General features: G+C 46.7%; 1 protein-coding gene across 1 annotated transcript in view; it reads left to right on the top strand.

Moving 5' to 3' along the window:
* Positions 1-15323, top strand: part of LAPTM5 (lysosomal protein transmembrane 5) — a 42180-nt gene extending 26857 nt beyond the window's left edge. Inside the window, exons 7-8 of the mRNA XM_073317709.2 lie at positions 13186-13278; positions 14640-15323. Coding sequence (XP_073173810.1) covers positions 13186-13278; positions 14640-14714 — 168 coding nt within the window. The 3' untranslated portion in view covers positions 14715-15323. The remainder of the gene's footprint in view (positions 1-13185; positions 13279-14639) is intronic.
* Positions 15324-18396: the final 3073 nt, after the last annotated feature.

Raw genomic sequence — 18396 nt, 5'->3', positions numbered from 1 at the left:
TGTTTACATCTAAAATTTCACAGTGTTGTAACCCTGGGGGTCTCAACCCAAAAGGTACCTGGAAGTGGACCTATCTCCCCTCTTCTCCCCCCTGCCCCCAGAGCTGCCATGCAAGGGAAGGACAAGTCCTGTCTCTCCCCAACCCAGCAGGGACTTGCAGCTAGGAGCCCCCTGGCTGGGGCACTCCCAGAAGCAACAGGGAGATCAGATTTCATGGGGAAGGGCTTATTTCATGGTCTATGACATGTTTTTCACAGCCATGAAATTGGTAGGGCCATAGTCATGGGTTCTATTCCACTGTATGCCACTAACTTCCTGGGTGACCTGTAGCAAGTTACTTAACCACTCTGTGACTTGGGTTTCCCATGTGCAAAGTGAGCCAGATGGCCCGGTGGTGAGGGCACTAGCTTACAATGTAGAAGACGTGGGTGCAGTTCCCTGCTTTGTCATAGATTTCCTGTGTGACATTGAGCCAGTCACTTAGCCTCTCTGAGCCTCAGTTACCCATCTGTGAAATGGAGCACAGGAGGCTAAATATATTAAAGATGGGCAGTGCTTTGCGATCTACAGATGAAAAGTGCTAGATGTTATACTTATCTATCCCTGGGGCAGGGAGAGGCGATCATTATCCAGTGCTTTGAGATCCTCAGATGAAGAAAGCTTTAGAGATGCAAAGTGTTGTTGGTATTATTAAAATTATTGCCTATTGTTCAAGCAATGCTATACAGGCTTTTCTGGAGATGACGGGTGTACAGGAGAGGAGGAAAACAGAGGGCCAGAATTGCAGAGCATCCCCTTCCAGAGCCGTATATTTCCTCCCCAGCCATGTACACTAATAGATACCTGGGTCTGATGAAGACTTAAATATGTTGTATCATAAAGCTAACTAGCTTCCCCTCCACCACCCACAGGGAAAAGCACAGAGGAGCTATCAGAAACAAATCTGCAGGGATGGTGTGGGATGGGAGGCAGGTGGGGATTTTTAACGTACTTTAAAAATCAATTGTCGGTGTCATTTCTTATGACTATTAGTTCTTTATTAGCATGAGATCAGGCATGGGCAGTTCAACACCCCCTCAACACCCGGGAAGAATTAGTAGGGGAAGCAAAAGCGGATGGGACCCTGGGAGGCAGTGACCATGAGATGGTCGAGTTCAGGATCCTGACACAGAGAAGAAAGGAGAGCAGCAGAATACGGACCCTGGACTTCAGAAAAGCAGATTTTGAAAACCTCAGGGAACTGATGAGCAAGATCCCCTGGAAGAATAACGTGAGGGGGAAAGGAGTTCAGGAGAGCTGGCTGTATTGTAAAGAATCCTTATTGAGGTTACAGGGACAAACCATCCCAATGTGTGGAAAGAATAGTAAATATGGCAGGCGACCAGCTTGGCTTAACAGTGAAATCCCTGCTGATCTTAAACACAAAAAAGAAGCTTACAAGAAGTGGAAGATTGGACAAATTACCAGGGAAGAGTATAAAAATATTGCTCGGGCATGCAGGAGTGAAATCAGGAAGGCCAAATCACACTTGGAGTTGCAGCTAGCAGGAGATGTTAAGAGTAACAAGAAGGGTTTCTTCAGGTATGTTAGCAACAAGAAGAAAGTCAAGGGAAGTGTGGGCCCCTTACTGAATGAGGGAGGCAACCTAGTGACAGAGGATGTGGAAAAAGCTAATGTACTCAATGCTTTTTTTGCCTCCATCTTCATGAACAAGGTCAGCTCCCAGACGGCTGCACTGGGTAGCACAGCATGGGGAGGAGGTGACCAGCCCTCTGTGGAGAAAGAAGTGGTTTGGGACTATTTAGAAAAGCTGGACGAGCACAAGTCCATGGGGCCGGATGCGCTGCATCCGAGGGTGCTAAAGGAGTTGGCGGATGTGATTGCAGAGCCATTGGCCATTATCTTTGAAAACTCATGGTGATCAGGGGAAGTCCCGGACAACTGGAAAAAGGCTAATGTAGTGCCAATCTTTAAAAAAGGGAAGGAGGAGGATCTGGGGAACTACAGGCGAGTCAGCCTCACCTCAGTCCCTGGAAAAATCATGGAGCAGGTCTTCAAGGAATCAATTCTGAAGCACTTAGAGGAGAGGAAAGTGATCAGGAACCATCAGCCTGGGTTCACCAAGGGCAAGTCATGCCTGACTAATCTAATTGCCTTCTATGATGAGATAACTGGCTCTGTGGATGAGGGGAAAGCAGTGGATGTGTTATTCCTTGACTTTAGCAAAGCTTTTGACATGGTCTCCCACAGTATTCTTGCCAGCAAGTTAAAGAAGCATGGGCTGGATGAATGGACTATAAGGTGGATAGAAAGCTGGCTAGATTGTTGGGCTCAACGGGTAGTGATCAATGGCTCCATGTCTAGCTGGGAGCCAGTATCTAGCGGAGCGCCCCAAGGGTTGGTCCTCGGGCCGGTTTTGTTCAATATCTTCATTAATGATCTGAAGGATCGCATGGATTGCACCCTCAGCAAGTTTGCAGATGATACTAAACTGGGAGGAGAGGTAGATACGCTGGAGGTCAGGGATAGGATACAGAGGAACCTAGACAAATTAGAGGATTGGGCCAAAAGAAATCTGATGAGGTTCAACAAGGACAAGTGCAGAGTCCTGCACTTAGGACAGAAGAATCCCATGCACTGCTACAGACTAGGGACCGAATGGCTTGGCAGCAGTTCTGCAGAAAAGGACCTAGGGGTTACAGTGTACGAGAAGCTGGATATGAGTCAACAGTTGCCAAGAAGGCCAATGGCATTTTGGGATGTAAATGTAGGGCCACTGCCAGCAGATCAAGGGACGTGATCATTCCCCTCTATTCGACGTTGGTGAGGCCTCATCTGGAGTACTGTGTCCAGTTTTGGGCCCCACATTACAAGAAGGATGTGGAAAAATTGGAAAGAGTCCAGCGGAGGGCAACAAAAATGATTAGGGAACTGGAACACATGACTTATGAGGAGAGGCTGAGGGAACTGGGATTGTTTAGTCTGCGGAAGAGAAGAATGAGGGAGGATTTGATAGCTGCTTTCAACTACCTGAAAGGGGGTTCCGAAGAGGATGGATCTAGACTTTTCTCAGTGGTAGCAGATAACAGAACGAGGAGTAATGGTCTCAAGTTGCAGTAGCAGAGGTTTAGGTTGGATATTAGGAAAAACTTTTTCACTAGGAGGGTGGTGAAGCACTAGAATGGGTTACCTAGGGAGGTGGTGGAATCTCCTTCCTTTGAGGTTTTTAAGATCAGGCTTGACAAAGCCCTGGGTGGGATGATTTAGTTGAGGATTGGTCCTGCTTTGAGCAGGGGGTTGGACTAGATGACCTCCTGAGGTCCCTTCCAACCCTGATATTCTATGATTCAGCCCATTGCCAGATTGCCAACAATGAGAATTACATGACATGCATTCACCGCAATTGCCGTGCTCCTGGCACGCCTTCCCCTCAATTCAGTCCAATGCTATCTGGGCATGGTGGTGTAGAGCCATGTCCCATTATGGCTGACAGCACCTTGGCTTCCCCAAATGGCTCCTGGGGCTTGCTCTGTATTATTTCTCCCTGCGGCTGGTGCTGTGCTGCTGGATGGGTTGAAGAGACTGGGTAACCAACCGGGACTGTGAGCCTGGTGCTCGTTTCACTGCCTAGTGGAGCTACAAGTGGCAATGTAAGTCTGACAAGGAACTGAGCCGCACAGCTATTGCTCTTTGGCATCCATGCTCTGAGCACCCGGGGGTCTGCAAATCAGAGCAGGGGCCTATAAACACGATGCAGACAACTACACTTAGAATGCTGCCTGGGTTTTAGGATTAAATGCAGCTAACTCCCTGCAACTTTAGCAAGAGTCGGAGCTGAATGAAGTGCTGAAGTGACCATGTTTGGGCCTTCTAAACATTCCGGTAAGGTCATGAGCAATATTTGATATAGCCGGGGGAGAGAAACCAAAGAGCTTGTGTCAGATCTCCTGTGGAATCCACCTGAAAAACCTCTGGTGTGTCTGGGTGAGAGAGCACATTTGCTTTGATTCTGTTGCTCTAGGGGCCTAGACTGTAGAGATTTCACAGGTTCAGGGCCTGCTCTTGTCAGTTGCTAGGCACCGTCAGCACCCCAGCAAGGCGCAGACCTTAAAGGGCTACAGTTTGTCCTACTGCAGATTAAGTCAGTTGCCTGAAGGAAGAGTAAGGCCTATAATATTGGGCTGTACATACAGCTAGAGTGAAATCTTGCCCTGAGATACACGCACACCGCTCCTGCTGAAATCAGTGGGATCCGCACTCTCCAAGAGCACTCCTGGAAGGATGTTCAAGCTATTCTGACCTGTCTGGTAGGCTCCTTCCCGCTTCTTTGGGGTGGTCAGCACACCTGGTGGTGCTAGAAGGGACTGCAATTGTTGCTGGTCCCTTTGTGGGGGGATGTAAGGAGGGGGAAGCTCCCCCTACTTTCTCCCTATTGTCCACCTACCCCATGGCCAAGCACCATCTGTCCCCTAACCAGATGAGACTCCTTGCTTCTGGGTTGTGAGCATTATAGCTCCATATTTCCAGGATAGATGGAGCATGCCAGAAATGTTCTATGCACCAGCTGCCTGTGGCACTGAAAGAAGAAGGCAGCCAATATTTTACCTTTCCTGCCCAGGTTCATCTCCACAGTTTCACTCAGTTGGTACATCTACACAGACCATGCAATCATCTGGTCCAACAGACTTGAGCTCACACCATGGCACTAAATGTAGCCGTGTAGATGATGCGGCTTGGGTTCTGAAGCCTGGGGAGAGGGATGGACTTCAGCCTGAGCTGGAGCTTAAAACGCTGTCTACATAGATATTTTCAGCACAGTAACATGAGCTCAAGTCTGTCGACCCAGGCTGGGAGGCTCGATTCCGTCGGCTGTGTAGACATATAGAATGAGACCCTAGTGTGGAGGCTCTGAGTGACACTGAGGGCCAGACCTGTCTCTGAGCAACCCCCACAGGTCTATGCCCTGCAAGCCTTTTCCTTGCAAATAAGTGTGTGCAGATACATGTGCTCATGCTTCTCTCTTCCTCAATGGCTAGAGTGACCAGATCCTGAATCTGCTGGGATTGTTCCAGTTTGCTGGGTCAGTCCTGTTCTCATGGCTGGGCAGTGAGGGGTTTGATCCAAATGTCATAGACCTGGCCAGCCCCATCTCCTCACTCACAGCTCCCTACACTCTCCCATAGCTCCCATCTCCCTCCACCAGTCCATCAACTAGTGATAAGTGCTCAGCCCTTTCCTTGCCTCCTGTGACTTGCACAAGGCCCCACTCCTGCCTAGCATGCCTCCTGGCACCCAGGTCAGGGAATCCCGCTCTCGCTGTGTCAAGTGGTCCCTTGCTGGTAACTTGGCCCTCCGGCCAGGTCACCCTTTCCAGGGTTATGGAGTCCAATTGTCTGAATGTCGTCTCCAGCTGGTGTTCAGCCCCAGCTCAGGCCTTTATGCCACTAAGCCAGGGACTGGCAGAATAACCCGAGCCTGCCCCATACCGAGTTCCAGCCCAGGGACCCTATAACCAGCAATCCAGGTCCTCAGTCCTCATCTTTCCCTGAGCTCCTTCCTACACTTTAGCCTTCTCTACATTTTCTTTCCAGCTTCTGGGTTTACCATGGGAGCCTACCCTACTCCCATGGTGCCGTCACTCCCTCCTAGCCTTGTGTCAGACCCTTTACTCCAGGGCAGGATCCCAGTGCTTCCCCTCCCACTTGGCTTTCTCTGAGTGACCACCCTCCTCCCGAGGAGTAGCTGTAGGCTCCTGTCTTTGCAGTCCTCTTTCTGCTTTCAGTGTCCTGGCTTTATCTGTATCCCAACCCTTCCCCTGCTGGCCTTCACTCTCACAGGTGATGCCAGGTAACCTAACTGGCCTCTCGTTAACCCTGTCAGGGCTGGGGGTGGGATACAGATGGGATACCCCATCACATCATCCAGTTCATCCTCCTCCCACCAAGCGCTCACAACCTCCTGAGTCCCACAACTCCTAGGACAAGCTCCCTGACCCCTAACCAAACTGCCCGACAGCTGACAGCACCCTCCAGTTGGACCCTCATCCACAATGCAAAGGAGCTTTAGGTTGGGATTTCATAAGGCACCTAAGGGAGTTAGGTGTCCAAACGCCATTGAATTTGGATGGCAGATATGTGCCTAACTCCCTTTGGCCTGGCTGGAATGGCTTACATTCCATCATCCTGCTGTTAGGCTGAAAGATGGTTTTAACTGGGTTTCTAACCACCAATAAAACTGCCCTCTGCCACCCTGCAATTACAAGAGGTAGTTGGCTGCAGGCCTGAATTTAAAGCGTCACACTTGGCATTTCTTGACTTTAGCAAAGCTTTTGACACGGTCTCCCACAGTATTCTTGTCAGCAAGTTAAGGAAGTATGGGCTGGATGAATGCACTACAAGGTGGGTAGAAAGCTGGCTAGATTGTCGGGCTCAACGGGTAGTGATCAATGGCTCCATATCTAGTTGGCAGCCGGTATCAAGTGGAGTGCCCCAAGGGTCGGTCCTGGGACCGGTTTTGTTCAATATCTTCATAAATGATCTGGAGGATGGTGTGGATTGCACTCTCAGCAAATTTGCGGATGATACTAAACTGGGAGGAGTGGTAGATACGCTGGAGGGGAGGGATAGGATACAGAAGGACCTAGACAAATTGGAGGATTGGGCCAAAAGAAATCTGATGAGGTTCAATAAGGGTAAGTGCAGGGTCCTGCACTTAGGACAGAAGAACCCAATGCACAGCTACAGACTAGGGACCGAATGGCTAGGCAGCAGTTCTGCGGAAAAGGACCTAGGGGTGACAGTGGACGAGAAGCTCAATATGAGTCAGCAGTGTGCCCTTGTTGCCAAGAAGGCCAATGGCATTTTGGGATGTATAAGTAGGGGCATAGCCAGCAGATCGAGGGACGTGATCGTTCCCCTCTATTCGACATTGGTGAGGCCTCATCTGGAGTACTGTGTCCAGTTTTGGGCCCCACACTTCAAGAAGGATGTGGATAAATTGGAGAGAGTCCAGCGAAGGGCAACAAAAATGATTAGGGGACTGGAACACATGAGTTATGAGGAGAGGTTGAGGGAGCTGGGATTGTTTAGCCTGCAGAAGAGAAGAATGAGGGGGGATTTGATAGCTGCTTTCAACTACCTGAAAGGGGGTTCCAAAGAGGATGGCTCTAGACTGTTCTCAATGGTAGCAGATGACAGAACGAGGAGTAATGGTCTCAAGTTGCAGTGGGGGAGGTTTAGATTGGATATTAGGAAAAACTTTTTCACTAAGAGGGTGGTGAAACACTGGAATGCGTTACCTAGGGAGGTGGTAGAATCTCCTTCCTTAGAGGTTTTTAAGGTCAGGCTTGACAAAGCCCTGGCTGGGATGATTTAACTGGGAATTGGTCCTGCTTTTAGCAGGGGGTTGGACTAGATGACCTTCTGGGGTCCCTTCCAACCCTGATATTCTATGATTCTATGATTCTATGATTTGGGCTCCATATTGGTTCGTCCTACTTTAACCCCCTTTCGAACTCCATTTTTAAGGACATAGCGGCAGGCCTCGAATTTTGCTTCCTTCTTTATTTGCAAACTGATATTTCCCTGAGTGATCTTAAGAACGGATGACCCAGAATTCAGAGCCTAACCTGGGCATACCTGACATTTTCAGACACAGTCAGATTTTTTAGGGGAAGAGTCCGCTGTCTCTGAAACTGGCTGAAATTCAGGCAAACTCCATCATCACCTCTAGTGCAGATATCCCAGGTGGGGCTGATATCATGGATTGCAGGCTCTGTCCAATAGGCGAGGTTTGCAACGGAATCTAAGAAATTTAGGTGCTCAAGTCCCTCCGAATTTCAATGGAGTATCTCTCTCTCTCACCCTCTCTATTTCAGGGTATTATACTGCCACTCACTAGCATAGCACATTCCATGTAAAATCAATAGCAAAGTCCTTAGTGGAATTCATGGAGCATCTGGCACTTTTCCCTTTTTGGGGTAAAGACTCTGCTAAGGGTGGGATCTGTGGGGGCGGAGGGTGGCATTGGTTGATTTGTTTCAGGGTAATTGTTTTGGTTGGTTCGTTGGGTGGGCGTATTGCGTTGAAGGGGTGTCAATGGTGGGGTTTATGAGCAGCAGGCAGGGACAGGTGTTAGGGGGTGTCAAGGTTACTTCCCCACTCTGAACTCTAGGGTACAGATGTGGGGACCTGCATGAAAGACCCCCTAAGCTTATTCTTACCAGCTTAGGTTAAAACTTCCCCAAGGTACAAACTCTTACTTTTTGTCCTTGGACCTTATGCTGCCACCACCAAGCGTGTTAAACAAAGAACAGGGAAAGAGCCCACTTAGAGACGTCTTCCCCCCAAAATATCCCCCCAAGCCCTACACCCGCTTTCCTGGGGAAGGCTTGATAAAAATCCTCACCAATTTGCATAGGTGAACACAGACCCAAACCCTTGGATCTTAAGAACAATGAAAAAGCAATCAGGTTCTTAAAAGAAGAATTTTAATTAAAGAAAAAGTAAAAGAATCACCTCTGTAATCAAGATGGTGAATACCTTACAGGTAATCAGATTACTCCTTTTTACACAACTGTACCCCGATTACACTCCCATCTTGGACAACTGGGCACAACCAGGGGCAGCCAAGTTAAGTTCCAATAGAAAGCCCTTACATTCCTTCAGTGATTTTGATTACATTACCCAATAGTCAAATAATTTTGATAAGATTATCTCTCCGCCTGCTGCCTGCAGCAATCCCTTATAGACCATTTCTGTGGGAAAAGGGCCCATTTTCCCTCAGAATAACTGTAAAGTCTTCTGGGGACAGAAGCATAGTTGTGGTAGTAGCCACTCTACCTGATCCCCTTGGATAATTTAATTACCAAGCTTCCATCCAATGTGACTGCACAGAGTTGCACATACAGTTACATTTATATAACTGGGTTTTATCATTAAACAAAAACTTCCTTCTTGTAACACCACAACTGTTACTCTTTTAACATCTTCACAACAGTTACCTTTTACCATTTCCACAACTCCCAAATGTTTACTTTCCTGCAAACCCTGTATTATCAATTCCTGCAAAAGGTATTTGTAACTTTTCACTCACTTCTTTAAATCACTTACTCCTACAGTTAGTTCTTTAAGGTAGTGCAATTTGTCTGTAACTTAGCCACCAAGTACAATTATTGCCACACAGATGCCTTAACCTGTGCTGTCTTCACCCTGAGACTGTTCAAAGAAGCAGTAAAACATTTGTCTCCATGTATGCCCATGGATCTTTTACTCCAAAAATTCCAGTGGAATACAGCAGACCTCCGTCATACTTTGTCCAAAATAAACAAAACCTTTTCACATAAGTATCCAAAATACCCTCCATTAAAACTTCAGAAAAACAAAAGTGTGGAAAGGTGGGGGGAGAGGAGGGGAAAGAGGTGGAAAGAAGCCAATTAAGCCTGTCAGGTCAGTTTAAAGTATAGGCTACCAGCAGCAAATTAAGTAAACCGAGAAAAAGAAGGAAAAGAAGAAAAGGATATAGTTAGCTCTGAGCCAAGAGTAGGCTCCCCGGGTTGAAACAGTTGGGAACCCTCATCCCCAGGTTCTCATTCTGGCTCTGGGAGAAGAGTGGGGGTTGCTACCTGCTCCTGCAAACCCTGCCATTTTGCACTTTGAAACTTCTTTCTGTCCACTCCCCCAGGACCAAGTCCCAGCTCCAGTCTCTAAAGGTCATCTGTTAACTCTGCTTTTGACTTTAAACCCTGTTGTGCCAAATCATCTTTAACCACCCCTAACTAATTTACAACCCTTCGGCAGCCCTTGCTGAAGCAGCACCTAACTTGAAAGATTCCCGGCAGCTTCCCATAATGCTGCCCTTACTTCAAACCTCTCACAAGCACGCTGAAGTGCCTCCTTTCCCTGTAAGGCATTCAGTCCCCATGGGTAGGGACCTTCTTCCACTACCCATATACCAAAGGAGGGTAGGCTCCTCAGCCACCCCCCATCCCTCTGGGTCCCCTAACACTGCCTCCATTTCCTTTTTAATCTCATCCCAGGTTGACCCCTGCACCTGGTATGGGCCCTGGTTCTTCCTTAACCATTTATCAAAAAAATCCTTTACCCTGGCTTGCCAGAACCCGCAACTACCATCACGAGAGTTCGCTATACCCCCTCCAAGCAGCTGCACGGACTGTTGGGGAGCAGGACTTACAGGCTGCCACTCACCTATCCAATGCAATGCATCCGAGTCACAGCACCAAGATGTTAGGGGGCTTATTCCTTCACCCACTTACTTCCCTGGTCCTTCTCACATGAACAGAGAGGAACAATACCTGAAGTCCAAAGGTGCAAACAATTCCGTGTTTATTGGGGTGAACTTCCAGCAAGCATGATTCCAGTTTCCTTCCTTAGTGTCCCCCTTCCCAGCTCTGACACCACAGAGCCTTACCTGTGTCCCTGTTCCCATTCCCCCCCTGTTGCGGGCACCCAGTGCTGAGAGGCTGAACAACAGCTTAAGTTGGTTCGGTACCCGGTGTGCTACACCCAATAATCACAACGGGGTGGAGAAGCAGAAAAGTTTATTTGAAGCTTCAAAAAGGTACAGGGAGATTTGAATGTCAAATCCTGTACACAGAGCAGGAAGTTACACAGGCTTTTATACATCCTTTTTCCCAGCATACTTATCCAATAGCAAGCTGCCCTAAGTATCCATATAGCCAGCCAATCCAGTTCCCGGCTAGTTCCCTGGTTCTCTGTATCATTTGTTAAACTATACATAAAGCTGCTTTATTCAGCATTGTTCTTCCATATCTCCCCTGTGTGGCCTTGCTTAGTTTCAGGCAGTCTGACTCCGCAGCATATTGTTGCAGATTCTCAGCATAACTGCTGTGTGTGCCTCCAGGCGGGGGGGCCAAGGACACTTGGGCATAGTACGCAGAGCTGCTACGAGTGCCTCCAGGCGGGAAGGGGGGCCAAGGACACCTGGGCCTAGTGCGAGCGGGCTTCATCGACACTCGTGGTCTTCCATCCCCTCGAGTTACCTAGTGGCCATGCCTCAGTGTCCCCAACACCCCCCTTAGCTAAACATGATTCCAATTTCCCCAACCCCCTTCCCTGTTCCCATTCCCCACCCCCCCCTTACTTCCTGATTGACTGCAGACTATATAGTAAAACTTGAGTTCTGCTTAGCTATACCTTAACCAATCATTGTACTGAAATTTAACTAACCAATCCTAACATATTGTAACATGATTATTTAACCAATTATATCCCACTACCTTAATTAGTTTACACCCAGCAAAATTAATTATACAGCAGACAGGAACAATCACAGAACCAGACAGAGATTATACAGACAAACAATAGCAAAGTGGGAACTATAATGACAAAACAATACAGAAGTGAGGATTTCACATCCCAGCTATTGATAAGTGAGTTCTTGCCAGACAGGATGCTATCAAACTAAGTTTCCTTTTACATTTTCTAGGCACTTCCCTTTCTCTGGAGGTGATGGGCACTATCAGGAGAGGATTGTATTCCTAACAGCCCAATAGCACCTTATTTCAGTGTGACTAGTTTGGAATGTGAGGAGGTGACCGTTCGCTTCCCAGCTTATGGCTGCCTCTGCTGCTTAGCCAAAGGCCTTAGCCTAAGCACAGGGCCTCAGACTGTCACAGTAAGAGAAGGCCCTTACACCGGCAGACAGTGATTTTGATTCTTTCTTTTATACCTCTATAAGTAGCTAAGTGATAAGAATACACCTAAATTCTTAGAATATAGGCCTTTACAGACAGGCCTGAATATCTATATCCTAACACCAGGGTTGTGAAGTGCCATTGTTACAGCACAAAGGCCTTTCCAAGAAGAGGGTTTTGCAGCATTTCCTAGAGATGCTCAGGCTCTGGATTCACCTGATCTCCTTTGGAAGTTTGTACCACAGCTGGATCCCCTTGACTGAGAATGTTTGGTCTCAGCTCCCACATGCTGTGGCCTCAGCTTTGTGATCTGCGTTGTCCCAGAAAAGTGCATTTATCTCAGTGGTTTATGATTTGGGCATCTAACTCCCTCAGGCTCCTTTGAAAATCCCATCCTTAGTCTTTTTCTGACACTCAGTTTGGGGTTTATTTCAAAGCACATTCCAAAGTGCATTTTAAAAAACACGCCAATAAAAATAAGAGATGCATGACTTTGCCTCACTGCACATAGTAAAGCAAAAGTTTATTTAATACGGTACGTTGTCTTGTGTCACAGTCTGTCAATTGATTCATTTTCCTAGAAAAACTCTATTTATTTCATCTTGTAAAACTCTCCAAGGCCAGAGGCTATTTTACCAGAAAAGTGGAACTAATGAAAGTATAATAAATGGAATGGGCAGAACTTCAGGTCCATTCCTGATGGAAAGTGTCCTTCGTGTTTCTCCTGGAGGGCTGAGAGGCAAAGGTTATGGCCCACAGTGCTTTTTCTGGGCGACTGCCCCACTCAGGAAAAAAAATCAAAGAAAAATACATTGACCTGCCTCCCAATTTTGGGTTCAGTTCTGTTGGCCAATCTTGTCCCTGATCCATCAAAGCCTGAAAGCACTTGCTTGACTTTAACCATGTCACCTTGCAGAATCAAGACCGGTGTGGCAGGGGCACCAGAATAGGGGGTGCCAGAGGGCCATGGTCCCATCACTTTTCACCGGCTGTAAGGGCAAGCGATGGGGGAGGGGGGATGGAACAGGAGGGGGGGGGGGCAGGGTCTTGGGGGGAAGAGGTGGGGTGGGGGCAGGGCCTGAGGGAAGGAGCAGTGCAAGGGTGGGCCTCCAGCACAAGGAGCAGTGCAAGGGCGGGATCTTGGGGCGAATGCGTGGTGCGAGGGTGGGGGCTTGGGGAGAAGGAATGATGCAGGGGCTCAGGGGAAGGGGCAGTGCAGGAGATGGGGGCATGGTTCAGGCATCGGTGCGCCTCCACACACACACTTTTAGGGAGCTTTTGGCACTCCTTGGGCCACTCAGAGGTGGGCATTCAACAGAGCAATGGACCCACGGTGAGACAGCTGCATCAGGGTTCCAGAGAGTGTGGTGGGCAGTACTTCAGGGCCTCCAATTCAAAGGAATAGCAGCAGTTCAGTGGCAGATCTAGGGCAGTACAGCAGTGACTGATTGTTGTCAGGAATGAAAAGGCAGTAACGCAAGGACAGACCTCTTTTCCCCTTTGATTTTCAGGCCTGCATGTTCAAATGCGTCTTGAGATGCTACAAGTACATTAAAGGCAGCAAGAGGGAGGAGGTGAAAGTCATGCCAGAGTTTTCTGAGAAGGTGAGAAGTTCCGAATGCCAGCTCCTGGTGTCCATCACTAAAAGGCAGGGTCTGGATGGAGATGGGGCACAGCAGCAGGCAGAATTGAAGCTTCCATTAACCACCATTAGAGCTCTGATTCACCCCCACGTTACTCCAGTTTTAATGTGGTGTAAAACGATTTAAGTCAGTGGAGTTACACTGGGATGCATGAAAAACTGGAATATTGTAGTGCTGAATCAAGGCTTCTCCATTATAGAAGATACTGCATGTGAACCAATGCAGAGCTGTCTTGCTGAATCTACGGGCAGCCTGAATCAGTTGTTCTAAGGCCTTGCCCTAGCAAAGCACGTGCTGAACTTGGAGAATATAAGCAGTCTCGCTACGGTTAGGACTATGTGTTACCCAGTGCTGTTGATGATGCACGAGAGGGAAATAGACTCCTGCTTGTACTCAGTACTATGCACATGCTTAAACTCAAAGGTAAGTACTTTGCTGGATAGGCATCTAAGCGAGCTGTGATACTTCCCCATTCATTTCAATAGGGTGTTAATGCCAAAGTCTAACTGGAATATTTTCAAGTGTTTCACAGCTGACCATTTTAGCAGAAGCTGCTCTGGGATTCTGTGTGTAGCTGCTGAAAGGCCACTCCAAAAACATAAGGACACGCCATAAAAATAGGTCGATAGTCAAGATGGTTGAAAAGCAGTAACCTCCCTACCCCCCACAAAAAAAAACCCTCCCTCAAAAAAAATTGTGAAAAATTGAGTTGAAACATTTTTGTTGTTTTTGTGTCTCAAATTGGAAATTTCAACCAATTCTGATAACTGTCCAGCCAGGGGAGTGTGGAGTCCAGACACCGTGACTCTGACTCTTGTGGCTGGACTACATAGAGGCTTATGAATTTGCTACTGTTGTTGCACTAACAGAGCTGGGTCATCTAGCTCAGGCTGTAGCGCTTTCTGTCTTTTGGTTCAGAGGTTCTGGATTCAGCCCTTACCACATGCCTTCATTTTCCAGTCCTCTGTCCTTCATATAAGCCTTGTCACTCCCGCCCCACTCCTTTGCCCTGGGGAAAGAAACACACACTAGGTAGGTTTCAGAGTAGCAGCTGTTTTAGTCTGTATCTGCAAAAAGAACAGGAGTACTTGTGGCACCTTAGAGACTAACCAATTTATTTGAGCATAAGCTTTTGTGAGCTACATCATTCGGTGAATGCATCCGATGAAGTGAGCTGTAGCTCACAAAAGCTTATGCTCAAATAAATTGGTTAGTCTCTAAGGTGCCACAAGTCCTCCTTTTTACACAGTAGGTAAAATCCAATCGAAACATTTTCCTGTTTCCAGAGCAAGTCTGGGACTCTAATGATTTCTTCCTCCCAGGTCATGCTGCCGTCATACGAGGAAGCCGTAGAACTGTCCTCCAAGGAGTCACCACCGCCCTACTCAGGAGTTTAAGCCCCAGCCACTGAGATGGGAAGACGTCTCTGCTGCTATGAATGCCTCTTAGCTCTTGTGCCTCAACTGGCAGATACTCAGCCTCACTGAATAATGCCTCTGTTACTGTGATAGCGTGCTTATATTGCACCAGACTCACTCTGGTTCAACGGACTTGGAGCTCATAAGAACCTCAGTTTCTGCTGTGAAAATAGAAGTGTCAGATCTGATTGTCCTCTAATGCTGGTTTCATCCCAGCACAGCTCGGTTTGCTTCCAAGGAGTTACTCCCGATTTACACCTCTCTAGCTGAGAAAAGAATTGGACCTGCAGAGTAGGAAATAGAACCGAAAAAAGCTTTTTGCTGAGAGAGCCCAATTCTGAAATTTAGCAGCTTTTAATGAAGTCCTATGGGAAAAGGATCAGCAAAAGGCAGGTGATTCTGAGTGAACCGCAGTGCAGTGCTCAGCCTGCCAGCCTATGCTACTGAGTTAGAGTGTGTGATCTGGCTGTTGGAAGCGCTGGGATCGTTACAATATTGCTCTGCCATTTTACACTTCCAAGTCTTTGTGGTTTTGCTTTTCTTGTGTGATTTGAAAAATGAGTTTAAATAAAAAGCTAATGGCTTCAATCCCTGGCTGTCTGGCTTCTGTAGAGTGCTATCCTTGCAATTGGAGGAACATAGCAAATGAGCAGCTTTCCTCTTAAAAGCAACTCTATTAAAAATGCCATTGTGGGATTTTAGGTTTATTTTAATTCACTGACTCCAGATCAGATGGGCATCATTTGCAAGTAAAAAGATTCTAACTGCTGGCCCTGCAAACTCCTAAACAATCTGAGAGTCTAGACAGATTTTTTCCTTCTTGCACATCATTTCCAGGGATAAAGATCTGGCCAGCCAAAGTGTGCTTTCGATACACTTTAGCAATCAATTAAAGTTGCACAGGGGAAACTGATCGGAATGTATTACCCAGTGCTGTTGACAATGCATGAAAGGGAAATAGACTCCTGCTCGTACTCCCAGAGCAGTGTTAGCTCTGCAGAGCTAAGGGGAGTTAAAATCAGTTAAAATTTTATTTTTCCCCTTAAGTTAGCAAAATATAGAGAGAAGATTCCCCAAGTAATAAGATTCCATTTATAGCTAATCATGTTTGCAAGTAGGACCACAAGCAAGCAATAAAGGAATAAAGTAGCTAGACCTGGGTGAACTTTTTCAGACATTTAGTTTATTTCTCTGACAAATGCAGTTTTGGTCAACCCAACACTATGTGCAAATTTGACACAAATAGTTTTGGCCATTCCCGAATCAGTCAGAGGAGAAGGAAGAAGTGGTTGTGGTGCTGGTGACACTGTTTTCTTCCCCTCCCATCCCCCATACAGTCTTTAGTCTGGGGGTTAGGAAGACCCAGGCTGGAATCCCCAATCCAAACACAAAATGGATTTCTTCAATTCACCGGGCAGTCCAGATTGCTTTGACCTGCACCTTTTACCCACCCGGAACTGCCACCACACTGAAAAATCAATTATTTGCCCAGCTGTACGAGTGACACTCCAAATCATGCTAATCTCATCTGTGCATTTCCATGGAGAACATAGAGTCAAAAAATTTCCAACTGACTCTGCAGCTGTGTGACTGTGGACATGAGTCACTTCAACTTTGCTTCCCTTCCCAGCTTTTGTCTTTCTTATCTATTGAGATTTCAAGCTCTTTGGGGCAGGGACTGTCTCTTGCTATGTGTTTGTACAGCACCTAGCACGAGGGAGTCCTGATCTTCGTTGGGAGCTCTAGGCGATATTTTAATACTATTACTAATAACATCATCAAGACATCAGCTACAGACAATGGGGTTGCCCATATGTTGCTAAGGACCCATTTTGACCCACAGAACTCATTGCTGGTGAGGATGCATGAAATGGAACAAACCCAGCTTGACCCAAACATCCCAGGAGAACTTTGCAGGCTTGGCAGTCACAACAAAATCTTTTCACTTTTAAACTGATCACCTTTGATACATAAAACACTGAGAGACAATAAACATAGATCCCCATACACTAACTGTTTAGATTAGAACAGCTCTTTAAAAGTGGGATTTTCAAAGCACCTTAGGAGAGCAAATCTCATTGAATTTAAATGAAAAATCCCAAATTTATGAACCAAATTCAACCTGCTGCACACGTGTCTGAGAGCAGAATTTAGTCCTAGAAATCAGCAGAGAGGAGGTTCTGGCTTTCCTAGCAATCTGCAGGTGTATTGCTGCTTGTTCATGCCCTCCCCTATAAACTAGATGCCAGTGTGGCTGAAAGCGTTCCTTCAGCAGATATCTATTTGAACTGGCAGTGAATGAATGATTGGCATCAGGCATGTGCTGACTTCTGTATCTGGGATTTGGCCTGGTCTCCTGGATAGAAAAGGCTCGTTAATGAATCAGTCTCCAACTACCAAAGACAAACAGGAAAGAGCTCAGAGGAAAGCAACAAACACGATATAATGCTTCAACATATCAGACTTAATATTCAGGGCAAGGTGAGAGAACAGAGCAGGTTCAGGCTAGCTGATAGAGCTTTATAACATTGGTTCTCAACCAGGGGTATGTGTACCCTGGGGCATACACAGAGGTCTTCCAGGGGATACATCAACTCATCTAGAGATTTGCCTAGTTTACAACAGGCTACATAAAAAGCCAGTACAAACTAAAATTTCATCCAGACAATGACTTGTTTATACTGCTCTATATACTATACCCTGAAATGTAAGTACAATATTTATAAAAACAATGAGGAGCCGGGGGCCCTAAAAGACTAACAGATTTATCTGGGCATAAGCTTTTGTGGGTAAAAAACCCACTGCTTCAGATGCACCATGCATCTGCATCTGAAGTGGGTTTTTTACCCACAAAAGCTTATGCCCAAATAAATCTGTTAGTCTTTTAGGTGCCACTGGACTCCTTGTTGTTTTTGTGGATACAGACTAACATGGCTACCCTCCTAATACTTGATACAATATTTATATTCCAATTGATTTATTTGATAATTATATAGTAAAATTGAGAAAGTCAGCGATTTTTCAGTTATAGTGTGCTTTGACACTTTTGTATTTTTATGTCTGATTTTATAAGCAAGTAATTTTTAAGTAAGATGAAACCTGCGGGTACTCAAGACAAATCAGACTCCTGAAAGGGGTGCTGTAGGCTGGACAGGTTGAGAGCCACTGCTCTATACAAATGTTGTGAAAGAGATTTATACCCATCATACCTAGGCTGGGAGATGGGTCTTTGTCCTGCTTGAGGAGGGGCTAGTCTGCAGAAAAGGCTACAGACAATATTTCAGCTGTGCATTGGGAGAGCAGGTGTTTAGCTCAAGCACTATTATTAGTGTGTATTATGTATACTGCAGTAGCCACTAGCAGTCCCAGGACCTCACTGTGCTGTGCAAACACAGCCCAAAAATACAGTCCTTGCCCCAAAGAGCTTACATCAGTGCAAACAGTCTAGTACTTAAACCCCACGGATAACTCCAGTAGGTTTGGTTTGCACCATTATTGGCTGTAGACAGCAAAACTAAACTGTCTGCCCATCTATCAGAGGGTTAAAAAATTAACCAGGTCTGCTAGGGAGTACACTATATGGTGGACCTTCTGGGCCTCAAGTTTCCCCATCTGTGCAAGGGGATAACAACACTTTGTTCCTTTGCTGAAGTGGCTGCAG

This window comes from Lepidochelys kempii, chromosome 19, assembly GCF_965140285.1.
Source record: "Lepidochelys kempii isolate rLepKem1 chromosome 19, rLepKem1.hap1, whole genome shotgun sequence".
NCBI classification, from domain to species: Eukaryota; Metazoa; Chordata; order Testudines; family Cheloniidae; genus Lepidochelys; species Lepidochelys kempii.
The sequence above is the reverse complement of the archived record's forward strand: the minus strand, read 5'-3'. Positions and strand labels throughout refer to the sequence as shown.